Source organism: Porites lutea, chromosome 3, assembly GCF_958299795.1.
Source record: "Porites lutea chromosome 3, jaPorLute2.1, whole genome shotgun sequence".
NCBI classification, from domain to species: domain Eukaryota; kingdom Metazoa; phylum Cnidaria; class Anthozoa; order Scleractinia; family Poritidae; genus Porites; species Porites lutea.
Window position 1 is genome coordinate 40,968,034 of NC_133203.1, and position 14,230 is coordinate 40,982,263.

Sequence of the window (14,230 nt, forward strand, 5' to 3'; positions counted from 1 at the left end):
CGATCTTCCAAACTACCTTAATTCAGCATGCGCTAAAATGTTCGCAGATGATACAGCTATTACCATTTCTGGTTCCTCTCTAGCTGACCTTGAACAAGAGGCTAACTTAGAACTACTGAGCCTTCACTGTTGGCTAAAAGCCAATAAGCTTAGTCTTAATGTTGCGAAAACCGAGTTTATGGTTATTGGCTCTCGCCAGAAGCTTCTTACGGAAAGCCATGACGAAATAAACATCAAACTAGAAGACCAAGTTATCAGCAATGTTGATCACGCAAAATCATTAGGTCTAATTATCGACAATCGGCTTTCCTGGTCTAATCATGTTAACGAATTGTGTAAGAGGGTAACTTCGGCTGTAGGTGCCCTTAGACGTATCAGGCCCCTTATCTCCCAATCTACTGCGGTACCAGTCTATAACTCCTTAATTCAACCTCACTTTGATTACTGTAGCCTCGTTTGGGATGGCTTAAGTGATCAACTGAGTGACAAATTACAAAAGTTACAGAACCTTGCAGCTAGAGTAATTTTAAAGGCCAACTATGGGACTAGCTCGAGCCTGCTTCTTGATATACTCAAATGGGACAAATTAGTTATAAGCAGAAAGAAGCATAAAGCAATAATGATGTTTAAATCTCTAAATGAACAAGCTCCAGTGTACTTGCAGAACCTATTTCAGGAACGATGCACAGACTATGATTTGCGCAATTCCTTTCACAAATTGACGTTTCCAGGCAGCGTACTAACTACTTGAAACGAAGTTTCAGTTACAGCGGTGCTTTGTTGTGGAACTCTTTACCCGAAAATGTGAGAGAAATTAAATCAATCAGGAAATTTAAAGAGCAAATCAAACATGTATTTGAGTCGTCGGACTCTCACTCGGCAGTCTTGTAAAACAGTATGTCGATAGTTTTTAGTCTAATTAATTGTAATTAGATTTTTACTCTATTATTACTAAAGATTTTACCGAGTTTTAAATAAAGAATCTACCTACCTACCTACCTAACCCTGAAACTCAACAGCTTATTACAGTCAAATAGCCCCCGGTTATTAAAGTGCTGCCAAACCCAGAACAAATCTAGTAAAAACAGCAATAATTATTAGTTCGATGTCTAATTAACCGGGCAAGATGATTTTGACGGCATAAAAATAATCTTATCGGTATTTTTTCTAACACGAAGTTCATAGAATAGTGCCGCCATAACATTATATAATGAACCACGTCTAATTTACATGTTCATTCATTTATTTAGATTAGACAATTTTGGCGGAGTCACTTCAACCACAGTAACTAACTATGCTTCAACAGCATGGCCCCAATTACTGCGAGCCCCTATCAGTTCCCTATCCTCACGACAGACTACCCCTCCCCTCAGGAAAAATCAGATTTTTCCTGAGCGGAGGGGGGTCTGTACACAGGCTACATGAGAGATAGACCACACCACTGGTGGGGCCTGTTTTTTCTACTCTTTTCGAATACCAATGAGGGTTCTTTTACGTTGTCCCCTCCGACTGATAAGAAAGGATGAAGAAGACAAGGCTAACGGCTTAGGGTCACCTCTCAATGACGCGATCATCTGAGACATCTAAGACAAGATCTTAAACGCTTCATTGTGTACTATTGAGTCATGTATGCTCTTGGGAGGATTACTAAGCTCATAAGAACTCGAAGTAGCAGTTTGTTGACGTCACAGCCGTGCTCAACTGGAATATGAAGCACACTGACACTATCGAATAACAATTTGATCAGTTACACGAATATTCCGGCTACGTCATAATTTTAAAATTTTATGGTAATAACTTTCAAAAATTCTCCTAAGTCAACTCTAGCCTTGTGGACTCTCGCAATAACAGACACCCCGATAATACGGGCAGTAACTAAATCACATGCAAAAATAAATTACAGATGTCGGACTAAAATAAACGGACTCTCACTAATAAGATCGACAGTGACTAACCGGACGTCCCTACAGTGTACGCTATTAAGGGAGTTGACTGTTCTTAAAACCGATCTACACTACACATTTGAAATTCAAAGTACGTCCTCTGTTACAAGAGTTTTAACCGACGTTTCGGCAATGCCGCCTTCTTCTGGGGACAAAACGAATATACACCACTAAAAGGTTTCCCTTGGAAAAGTTCGTTAAATTACGTAGCTCACGTGCGCGATTACATTTTTAACTATTTCGATCTTTTTAACGGTGTATATTTTTGCACCCTGAAGAAGGCAGCAGTGCCAAAACGTCGGTTAAAGCTCTTGTAACAGCGTCGATTTTACAATTTTCAAATTAACATTGAGGATTATAGTTACTCTCGTCATTTTTGTTATTAACCTTGTACAAGCTAGTTTAACGTTAGCTTAATAAGAGTAAACTCTTCTCTTTTACAGACTAAACAACCGGGCCTTTCTCAAAAACACAACTCTGAAAAATCTTAATATTTAAGCCATTACGCATTTATTTGTTCTTGAAGATGTAGTCGCCTTTTTTTTGTGGTGCCTCACTGCCAGGGTTTTCATTTGTTCAGCTTCCGCTTCTTCCTCTATTTCTTCTGTTGTATATGTAGACGAGGGGGTGGTTTGCCTCAGGATTTTCTCTGATTTGGGATGAGACTCTGTGAGTTTTTCAGCTTCATTCTTTAAGCGTTTCAGTCCTCTGGCATCAGTCTCATCGGCTTCAACCACACTAACATCAGCTCCATGGTCAATGAGCTTTTTCACAGCTTGCGCGTCACCACATTTCACTGCCATTTGAAGAGGACTTCTGCCTTCTGCGTCACGGATGTCTATGTTTTGCGCCCCATACGTCACCAGGAGATCGATTATCTCACCGTTAAATATATGAGGGTCACGAACTAATAATTGAAGCGGTGTATATCCAGAATAATCTATCATATTTACATCCGCGTCATGTTCAAGTAACAATCTACAGAGGTTTTCGTTACCCTCTCTGGCACACCAGTGCAAGGGTGTATATCCAGAATAATCTTTCATTTTTACATCCGCGTCGTGTTCAAGTAACAATCTACAGAGGTTTTCGTTACCCTCTCTGGCACACCAGTGCAAGGGTGTATATCCATCTTTACCTCGAATATTTACATCCGCGTTGTGTTCAAGTAACAATCTACAGAGGTTTTCGTTACCCTCTCTGGCACACCAGTGCAAGGGTGTATATCCAGAATAATCTTGAATATTTACATCCGCGTTATGTTCAAGTAACAATCTACAGAGGTTTTCGTTACCCTCTCTGGCACACCAGTGCAAGGGTGTATATCCATCTTTACCTCGAATATTTACATCCGCGTTGTGTTGAAGTAACAATCTACAGAGGTTTTCGTTACCCTCTCTGGCACACCAGTGCAAGTGTGTATCTCCAGAGTAATCTTCCATTTTTACATCCGCGTCGTGTTCAAGTAACAATCTACAGAGGTTTTCGTTACCCTCTCTAGCACACCAGTGCAAGGGTGTAGATCCATCTTTACCTCGAATATTTACACGCGCGCTGTGTTCAAGTAACAATCTACAGAGGTTTTCGTTACCCTCTCTGGCACACCAGTGCAGGGGTGTATATCCATCATTACCTTGAATATTTACATCCGCGTTATGTTCAAGAAACAATCTGACGAGGATTTCGTCATTTCTCCGGACTGACAGGAACAGTGGTGTATGTTTATCTTTATCATGAATATTTACATCCACTTTGTTTGCAAGTAATAATCTGATGAGATTTTCGTGATTTTTTTTTACTGATAAGTGCAGTGCTGTGAACCCATTATTAATCTGTACATTTACATCAGCCCCATGTCTTACAAGCAAGTACGCTGCCATGTAGTTGTTCCAGTCAGCTGCTAATGTTAAAGGAGTTTCTTTTCCCTCTTTTCTTTGAGCATTAACGTCTGCTCCAAGATCAATGAGGGTCTCAATGAACTGACTTGAGGATGAACGACTCGCCCACAGCAAAGCTGTCCAATCACTGTTTGACCCTGAAGCATTAACATCTACACCGTCATTTAATACAAACTCAACTGCCTCTTCCGCATCATCATCACATGTAGTCCACTGCAGTTCAGTCAGTCTGCTGTTGTCCTTAGCCCACTTGTCATAAAGTCTTTCGATTCTATGATGACTTGGTTTTCTTATCTGTATAAGAGATAAGATGTCAACCGCCGTCATCCCTGGAAACTCTTTGGCGTTATTTCCCGTTGTTACAAGTTCCATCTCATCTACAATTTTGTCAAGAAGGCCATGAGCATTTAAAACAATGTTGTATTCTCCGTCTAAGACAGCAGCCTGGAGCAGATTAAATCCAGATTGTTTATCCACTTGCAAGAAAGCTTTTCTGGAGAGTTTTCTTAGACTGACCTATAATAAAAATGTTACGTTCATGAGCGAAAATAATAAAGATGGTTTTCATTAGACTCTAATGCTTAAAAGTACCGTTTTGCAACATAAACGATTACTGCGCTTTTCATAAACACGCGAATTCTGAAGTTCAAAAGTCAACTGACGTTTGCGTTTTTCGCTGCCATAACATTCTTAGCGGACCTCTTAGGAAACAGACGTTTACTTCAGTGGGTTCAAAAGGTCATGGTCTGTGATTTGTGATTGGTGGATTTCGATCCATTTTGTGTAAATTTCTCAGCCTCGTTCCCAGTCGTCCTCGGCTATTTCGAATGAGACGTCACCTGTCAAGCTTGTCTGCAAAATTCGCCGAGGACTATCGCACTCGGTTCCAAGCCTCCTCTGGTAACTCGGATAGCGCGAACTGGCCTGGGTACGAGGCTGTATATTTCTGTGATCCAAGGTCGTTGCTTGTGATTAGAATTATGATTGACGGCAGCGAAAGACTTAATTGTGAAGGCGGCTTTTGAACTTCAGAGTTCGCGTGTTTTTGAAAAACGCAGTAATGGTGTTCCCGTGTATCGCAAATAGACACATTTTAATTTGAATAAGATTTTAAAATTTTTAATTTGAATTTAATCGGTTTTCACTGCATACACGTGGAGAGCAACGGGGAACGACTAGTTTAGAACAGACGAACCATACGAGCTAATCCTGACTCAATTGAAATATAACTAACAATGTAAAAAAAAAAAAAGAAAAGAAAAAAAAGTTGTCACAAAAAGTAACACATATAAACTGATAATTATGATTTGAGGCTACGCTATGATTTTTATGCCCAGGTAACATGTGGGCGATAAGGATCAACCTCCCTAATCTTATTTTTTGTAGCCTGCGAGCAAGCTCTCCGGGGCGCTCTGGCGGCGGGGCAGGAAAAGCAAGGAGAGCTCGCAACTACGGCTCCCCGTCGACTGAGCTGTCAGATTTCCGCCAATAAGCGCGAAGCGGAAACGAGCGCGAATGTAAACAAACATTGAAAAACAAGTGCCAAGCGCAATGACGTCATTACGAATGTCATCTCCGCCAATCAGCATTTCGCATCGAATTTTTCGATGTAGATATTCAAATTCCAGAGACGTAGTTGCAAGCTCTTCTTCCTTTACCGCCCAGCCGCCAGATTGCTCCGGAGAGCTTGCTCGCAGGCTATTTTTTTTGTAAAAATCTCCGCAACGTTTTTTGATGAAAGACAGGCTTAGGTCTTCAGTTCTAAGGTTCCTGGGTAAGTAATTCCATAAATAACAACAAATATAAGGTATCTAAAAGATAGAGGCGACTCGTACGATGATGTATAGGTAACGTTAAACAAATTAGGTAGAACTCCATCTGAAAGACAACGTTTGGCAAAATGGATCAGGGAAGACTGACAAAATCTGATATCTTACTGGTTGATGAACACTTGGCCTAGCATCATTCTTCAGAAGCAACTGCACTATGGAGTGGTGGTTTTGACGTTCAGCTTTTTGCAGAGGTGTACGTTGAAACTAAAAACATTTAAGCAGAGTAACATGCGTTGCTTACCACAGCCCTGGACATACGTTTTGTAGCGTGAGCTAAATTAATTGCTGTGTAACAAAATCTAATGACGACCTTTAAGCATAAAACGTCTCCTCCCAGAGGCTATGATTTGCTTAATAAACCTTTTGCTTTTTTGCCGTTCTCGTTGACGTCGCCATCGTTGTTGCTTACGCTCCCTATCATTGAAGTTACGAATATATGATTTTCATATATTCATAACTTCATCATCATCCTTTCACGGGTTTATAACGAACCAATTCAACGACCGGCTCCCAGTTGCCTTGTTAGCTTAATTGGTAGAGCGCTGCACCGGTATCACAGAGGTCAAGGGTTCGAATGCCGTACAAGCCTGACTTTTTTTCAGGCTTTCTTTTTGCAACTGCAAAAATTGCGTATATAACTGCGATGATCTTCCTTCAATTAATACTCCCCATCATTGTTCAATAGAAAAAAACTCACTAACTCACCCTGTCTTTAGCTTTGACGTTCGCACCATGCTCTAGTAACAACCGGACAACAGATTCCTGTCCATACCAACAGGCAAGATGAAGAGGAGTCAGAGAAAACTACAGAAATAGGGAGGGGAAAAAACAATTAGAAAAGGGTGAAAGAAGTCAGCTTGTTCAACAATAATGATGGTCATGCATAAAATAAAACTAGAGGCTTTTATTGGACTATATACATGAAAAAGTTTCTCGATTGTGATTGGCTAAAAGAAATGCAGTTTTTAGGTAACAAGGTGCAGAAAAAAGGTAATTGAGTGCAGAAAAAAGATAATTTAGTGTAGAAAACCGTAACAAACGTGACATTCTGATTGGTTAATAAACAAAGGAAATCACTGAGAGCCAATCAAATGCGCCATCTAAATGGCGCAAAATTTGGATCCGCTCCTGACCAATTTCGAGCAAAAACCACAATGGTTGGCGTTTGCAGCACCTTTGCTTTTGCGACCGAAACAACTGTAGATGAGCTGAAAAAAAAAACTGCTCTAAAAACGAAAACACTGCGAAAAGCACTTGTTTTTGGCTCCTGTTTGGAAGAATTGGTGCGTAGATAAGGAAACTACTGATGAAATAGAAAATTATGAGCCGGCTGAGCTTAACACTTTGCTCGAGCAAAGATACGCAAAGATATCTATTCTCTGGGAGTCAAGATCGATGTTAACGAAAAACCCGTCTTTACAAGCAGAAAACTGTCTACTCACAAACCCACATGAGTGTCAAGGCAAACAAGCCCCCGATCGTCAACACTCAGTGCGTTGTATACTTATTTCAATGTGATTTGTGCGATGCAAATTATGTCGGGTACACTGCCCGACACTTACATCAAGGCATAAGTGAACACCGTTATTCAGCCATCGGCAAACACCTTGAAACACAGCATAGCAACAACAGAACAAAGGCTGACCATCTTTTCAAAGTTCTGAAGAAATGTAACAGCAAGTTTGATTGCTTAGTCTACGAGATGTTATACATAAAGGACATCAAGCCTTCTCTTAACACACAAGCCGACTCCATTCGCACCAACTATTACGTGACACTTTCGTACATTTTTTTTTTCTTACCTTATGTATTATTTCAAATTTTATATACTCATTTTACACCTTATGCTTTTTCACTTTTCAGCTTGATAATGGCGTAACGTAGCGCCGAAACGTCGTTCACTTTTTTAAATGTTTTTTAAATGTATTTTAAAAATCTTTTAGCGTTTGACTTTTTGATCAAATCATTTTCAAAATCTCTCCTGTTAGGTCCATATTACCCTTTTAAGTTCTTAAACCGGGTAACAAAAAAGACTGAAATAAAACCTGATCTCTTTGATCCACATCTTCACCACTTTCAAGAAGCATTTCAACCGTCTCGTATTGTCCACTTATAGCAGCCTTGTGTAGAGAACCTCTTGATGCCTGTGTTTTTTTTTTTCAGAAGGTGAATAACATATCCATCAGTCTACACACCTTGCATTTATTGATTACATTAATTTATGTTACAACAGATCTGACACGCCTCTTCTAGGCCTAACTCGTGTCAAAAAGAAACAAACAAACTTGAATTCGAGAAACATGGGTAGTGTTTTTATGGTTCTCGTTCATCGTACCTATACCTTGTGTCTGTGTCCTGAGCTCGCAGTAATTGGCCCTCGCTTTTGAGGTGTCCCCGCCTGTATGCTTGTGTATTCATGTATGCTATATTCTAGTTTAAATTTTGTAGTGTGACTTATCTTAAGTTATTGTTTATCTTATTGTTTTGTAGAAAGTTAATAGATTGTAATGACAAAAACGCTCAACGTAAAGTAACAATCTATTATCGGACGAGGTTTTTGTGATATCCGGAATAATCAAGGCCGGGGTAAGTGTTATCAGCCGAGCCGAAGGTCGAGGCTGGTAACATTTACCAAGACCTTGATTATTTAGGATGTCACAAAAACCTAATAATAATTGTTTTTTTTTGATACATTGTTTTGAAGAAAATAACGACAAATACACCTCCGCAAGAAACTTGAATTGATACTGTTATTGGAAATCATGCGTTGCGCGCGCAACCTACAGATTAGTCAGTTATCTGCTAATCTGTAGATTGCGCTGATTTCCAAAATTAACTGTAGGCTCTTAGCCGATGAGAAGACAGATAGTTGGTACAATGTATAATAATGGCTTTTACACGCGGGAAAGTTCAACATTTCTGAAAAGCCGAGGTTTATAAGTTCTTGCACGCGCAGCACGTGGATTGAGGATGCACATAACCTGAGATCAGGCCCAGCTTTAGCGGTTCTCATACATTCTCTCTAACGGCCACCGCTAAAATTGGGCCTGATACAAACTCTCTCACGTTTGTGCTCGTTACGGCCAGATTTTGGCCGTAACGCTGATTGGCTGTTAGAACAATGCCACAAGATCTGATTGGCTGTCGGAAACGCCGGAAGTTGAAAGCGCTTATTCCTCTCGTGGTTGTTTTCGTGAATGATCCGCCGTCGGGGAAGAGAGAGGTCGATTTTGCTGTCAGGAAAATATGCCTTAATATGTGCCATGGAAATTCAGAAAATTCATATGGTTGCTCACATCTTCTCTGGATTTGCTTTATTTGCGGAACTAATGTGAGTGTATCGCGGAGTTGAATCCCTCTGCAAGTAGTTGACCGCTAACAAGGCGCTTTTTGATTTACTAACAAACGAGTGCAGATCAAAATACTGTCCATCTTAAAAGTGGTTTTATTTGAAAGTTTAGCCGGGAATGACTTTTCTGAACGGGGTACGCAAGCGGAGGCTCATTGCGAAAGAAACCTCAATAGCGCCAACTGTGAAGTATTAGACGAAAAACATCGCATCATCGCTGTTCAAGGAATTTTTGTTGGCATTATCATAAAAGCTAGTGGCGCTACTCTTAAGGTTTGTAAAAAATAAACCAGGGAAACTGGTGTCCTCGCTCGTTAGCTGTTTGCTGTTTGTTAATTTCGATACATAAAATAAAATTTAACGAGCTTTTCAGGCTGCAGTAAAACAACAACACAACTAATTAAAGGAGAACTACAAAGTGTGTTTGTAATATTGTTTTTCGTTTTGCCCATAGCTTTCCAAAGTGATAATGTTTACATGGATTTATAAAGAAATATATTTTTTTTAGACGTTTGTTTCTCTAGTAAATTCGCAAATTGCAAGTACGGGACTAAATCACCTAAATTAAATGCACTTGAGAACTCGTTGCTTTGTTCTGAGATAATTTATATATCCTTTTAAAAAGTTCGCGATATATTTCTCCAAGATTTTTAATTAAAAGATTTATGTACTGAAAATCGGAGAAAACTGCCAAGGAAAATATAAAGGCAAAAGGAAAAAATTCAGTGTTTTAAATTCGAGCGCGCCTAGCCAAAACATTAAAACTAGAACATCTGGTGTCTCCGTCTTTTTGAAAACTTTTTACCTTGTACGCCAATAGAAATAACCTTCGAGATCTCCTTTAATCTCGCAAGAAGTTAAATATGATTGTGCTGACTGTTTTATTTTTAGTTGAAAAAATTAAAAAGATAAAAGATATTTTTTAAGTCAGCGAGTCTGCATTATTCCCACTTATGGAAAATTTGCATACTAAAAAAACAAGAAACGGAAGTAATTTTGGTTGGCTGATTCGGCAAATGTCAATACATCAAAAAAGGCGGCAGACGTTTCGTAGAAGGTTTGTATCAGGCTCTCTTTTCGTTTCGCCTTGCCCGCCGGAATGTTCTTTACAAAGCAAAACGAAAATTGAGCCTGATCTCAGGTTAGGATGGACACGAATTTCTTGATCAAGTATCACCTCGAAAAAAAAAAACTGAAGGCCACTGTTTAAATTTTCGTGGGCGAACCTACAGACTTGCCAATCCTCAAATCCCGACTTTTACCCAGCCTCATGCAGCCAGCATAAATACTGGAGACACTAATAACAAATCAATCCTGTGAAAAGTCCCCCATACCGTCCTACTCGTTCTACTAAGCTGATTTAGCAACAGAACGGGAAAGCGCGCGCTAAGAACTAAACTAGACTTCCGGTGCCCTATTTCTCGTTCTGCCATTGGTCAAACCAGTTGTTTGATTTGCGCGCGCCGTCGTCAAATGACGTTCCCGTTCGGTTGCTAAATCAGCCTATTGTTGGGGGGCTCGCCGTTGTATACAGTAATATGACAATGTTGCCACTCAGAATTAAGCCTGTGCTCTGATTTATGAGAAAGACGTTAATAATATGGAATTTCTAAATCTTTCTTTGATTAAAGTTTTCATATTTGATTTCCCTAGAATAAATGGACAACGTGCGCACACTACAATACATATGCCATTCAACTTACTTTTGCTTTCTCAGCTCTCTCCATATGGGTCAGGACCTGCTTCTTATCCTAGGATGATTAAACAAATTTGTTATTCTTTCAAAACATTTCGCCGTTTTTGAGTGGCTTTAATCTCCTGGCTAATTCTTCAAAATCAGCTGGCGATCACCAAATTTAGAAGATGCAAGCAATATACGAGGGTCTTAATGGGGTTAACCGATAGGCGTAAAACGTCCAAAAATTTAGTCGATAGCCGTAAAAATTGAAAAATTTTAACCGTTAGTCGTAAATAGGGCAAAAAATGGTTAACCGTAAAAGAAAGTGTTCCCTAGATTTGTAAAAGTAACCGTTGACATTCCTGTGGGTAAAATAATATTAGAAGTGGAATACTTAAAAGTATGATCTATCAAATGCTAAAATGTTTCAAAAGAATAACTTATTTCATCCCGAGATGATCCCAAGACCTTTATTTTGCTTAAAGAAACCAAAAATACAGGCTCATTAATATTTAACTCTTTGAAACTAAAGAAATTAATTTTTAACTTTTTTGTTAACCGTAACTGAAATAAATTAACCGATAGCCGTAAAAGAGCCAAAATTTTAGCCGATAAGCCGTAAAAGCCACCACCCCATTGAGACCCTCATATACCTCAATGTACAATCACGGGTAGCACTAAAACATCGAATAAGATTTAGAGTCAGAACCGTTTAAAATTCGACAATTCTCGAAAAGTAAGAAGAGACTTCAGAGTATTTAAAACTAGGGTTTTCCGATTCACTTGACCTCAGTTGCTATTCATTAATGCGTTATTAATTAACAATAAAAACTATCCCACCTTAAGAACATCTGAGCTTGTGTCGATCCGTAAAGAGTCCTCTCTTTCTTGATCTGAGGCTGCAAGTTCGAAGTCATCCTCTTTTTCTTTGGTTCTTTTCGAAGAAGCCATCTTCGACTCGAGATACTCCTCAATCTCCAGTTCTTCATTCAAGTGAGCTAACTCAGCAGCAGTCTTTCCATCGGTTGTGACGATATTAACGTCAGCTTCGAGATCAACAAGTTTTTTCACGATTTTTAGATTACCATGGATCGTTGCCATGTGCAGGGGAGTGAACCCTTCAGCGTCCTGGGCGTTGACATTTGCCCCGGACTTAACCAAAAGATCGATTATCTCGGGTTCGTTGTTTTCTTTGCTTGCAATGTGAAGAACAGTCTCACCAGGTATTTCTTTAAAGTCACACTCCTCAAGTATCTTGTCAATTGTGCCTTCTGGAGGATCCTTTCCCCGACCACTCCTAAGAATATCTCCAAAATCTGCCACGTCAAGACTGCCTCCTTTCGTTCGCTTAAGAAATAAACCCAACAAATGTTTCTTCACCAGGACATAGTGCCAAACTGCTCTACCTCTGTCTTTCCCTCGAACTAGGTAAATTATGTCGGTAGTGTTTTCCTTGTATCCAATAGTTACATCAGCCTCGTTTTCAATCAAGAATTTGATGAGCTGCTTTTGTTTGTTCTTTACACCAAAAAAAAGAGGGGTTCTTCCTTCTTTATTTTGAAGGTTGACGTTGCTTCCCTTTTTAACTAGAAGCTTGGTAATGTCAAAAAATCCGTTGCTGACAGCTGAGTGCAGTGGTGAATTGCCATAAGCAGTTTGAGTATTTACTAACGCGTTCTTTTCCAGAAATAATTTGACAAGGTTTTGGTTACCATTCATCACTGCCAAGTACAGTGGAGTATATTTATCAGCTCTGGCGATATTAGCATCAGCTCCATGATTCAAAAGCAAGTACACTGTCATGAAGTTGTTCCAATAAGAAGATAAGGTCAAAGGCGTAACTTTGTCATCGGTTCTTTGAGCATTAACGTTGGCACCAAGGTCGATAAGGGTCTCAATAAACTCACCAGAAGATGAAAGACTCGCCCACAACAAAGGTGTGCGATTACACAATGCAGGGGTGTTTATATCCAGGCCATCATTTAATACAAGCTCTACTGCCTTCTCCGCATCATTACCGCGTTTACACCAGTGCAACTCTGACAGTGAATTGACTATATCCACGGACTTTTGGTTTAAACGTTCGATTTTGTGATGACCAGGCCTTTTGGTTTCAAGATTTGCGAGAGTATCAGCTACAGCTGCCGTTAGTATTTCAAAAGAACTGAGTTGCCCGTGCGCCTTGAAAAAAACGTCGTAATTCCCTTCAACGACAGCCGCTGTCAGCATGTTAAATCCCGACCAAGTATCCACATGCAAGAATGCCTTCTCCGCAAGTGACTTTAAACTTAACTGCAAGCAAGAAGTTAAAACGAGTCAGTGCACTTACCTAGAATATGAATCTAACTGAGGTGATAAAAATAAAGCTTATATAATTTATCGCTCATCGACTTCAGTAGTAGTAAAATGAAAACTGAACATTTAAAGAACACAACCGACGCGCTTGGGATACATCAACATCCATCGTCAGGTTACTAAAGTTCACAAAATTGTAATCATACATAAAGATAGACAATAAAGGACGATAATTGCAAAAGGTGATGATTATAGAGCCGTGATTTTACTTGTAGCGTGAAACAGATAGTAACAAATATTGCGTAGTATTCTACTACCTACTTCACGGTTCGAGTAAAATCACTTTGACTAACTGATCACAATTATCATAGTTTTATGTAATTAATTTCGCTAATACAACTCAAAAGGTGGATGGAAATCAAGATAAATGACAGAGAACATGAAAATAAGAGTCTTCAAGTAAATTAAATCGTAATCACATTCAACATTATGATCCATAAAGTTAGTTATCAAACTTTATATAAGGTCACAATTATGTGAACTGGCGATGGATACTGATACATCCGAAACACGTCGTATTCTTGAAATAATGCTAAAATTACCCCTTCATCCATACTGTACCTAAAAATCGAGTAGAGTACGACATTGTAAATCTACAATTAGCCGGAGTTTGCACCGATTTATCCTCTTTTTTGTAGTGCTCATTTGTAAAGCAGCGCGCTGCTATTCTGCTTTTATGGCTCCTTGAATGTCCTAGAAGGAACAATGTACACCCTCGAGCGCGCTCACTTGTCCAGATTTCTTGCTGCTAGTGCTCCTTTCTCGCCACGAGAGTTTTAAATTTATTACTATTCACCCAGTAAACAAAACTCGAAAAAAAGGGCACTTATTACTTGCCAATCTAAAAGAATAACTTTCATGATAATGATTTAAGAAACAGTAAATTCACTGAATGATTTCTACAAGTGCGTCATTTCTCTGGCCATTTTGCTATTTTCAAACTCTTGATGGCTTCTATTCCTAATTATTTTACTTTACGTGTTGTAAATGTGTAAATGTAAATATCATGTTATTCACTCCCCTCAGGGCTTGGGGAACTTTGCCAGACTGCTTAAGGTGCAGTTTCCAAGTAATGAAGGAATGAGTAATAATGCCCCCATACATGAGTGTGAAAGTGAGATAGACCGCTACACCGAGCACTACGTGCCCTACTCTTTACGAAGAGTGTGTGGGTT

General features: G+C 39.4%; 1 protein-coding gene across 1 annotated transcript in view; it reads right to left on the minus strand.

The window, feature by feature from the left end:
- Nucleotides 1–745: 745 nt before the first annotated feature.
- The window catches only part of LOC140932302 (uncharacterized), a 118,461-nt gene continuing 104,976 nt past the window's right edge, over nucleotides 746–14,230 (minus strand). Inside the window, exons 9-14 of the mRNA XM_073381923.1 lie at nucleotides 11,541–12,992; nucleotides 10,726–10,773; nucleotides 7,719–7,817; nucleotides 6,379–6,477; nucleotides 5,779–5,877; nucleotides 746–4,357 (exon numbers count right to left, since the gene is read on the minus strand). Coding sequence (XP_073238024.1) covers nucleotides 2,438–4,357; nucleotides 5,779–5,877; nucleotides 6,379–6,477; nucleotides 7,719–7,817; nucleotides 10,726–10,773; nucleotides 11,541–12,992 — 3,717 coding nt within the window. The 3' untranslated portion in view covers nucleotides 746–2,437. The remainder of the gene's footprint in view (nucleotides 4,358–5,778; nucleotides 5,878–6,378; nucleotides 6,478–7,718; nucleotides 7,818–10,725; nucleotides 10,774–11,540; nucleotides 12,993–14,230) is intronic.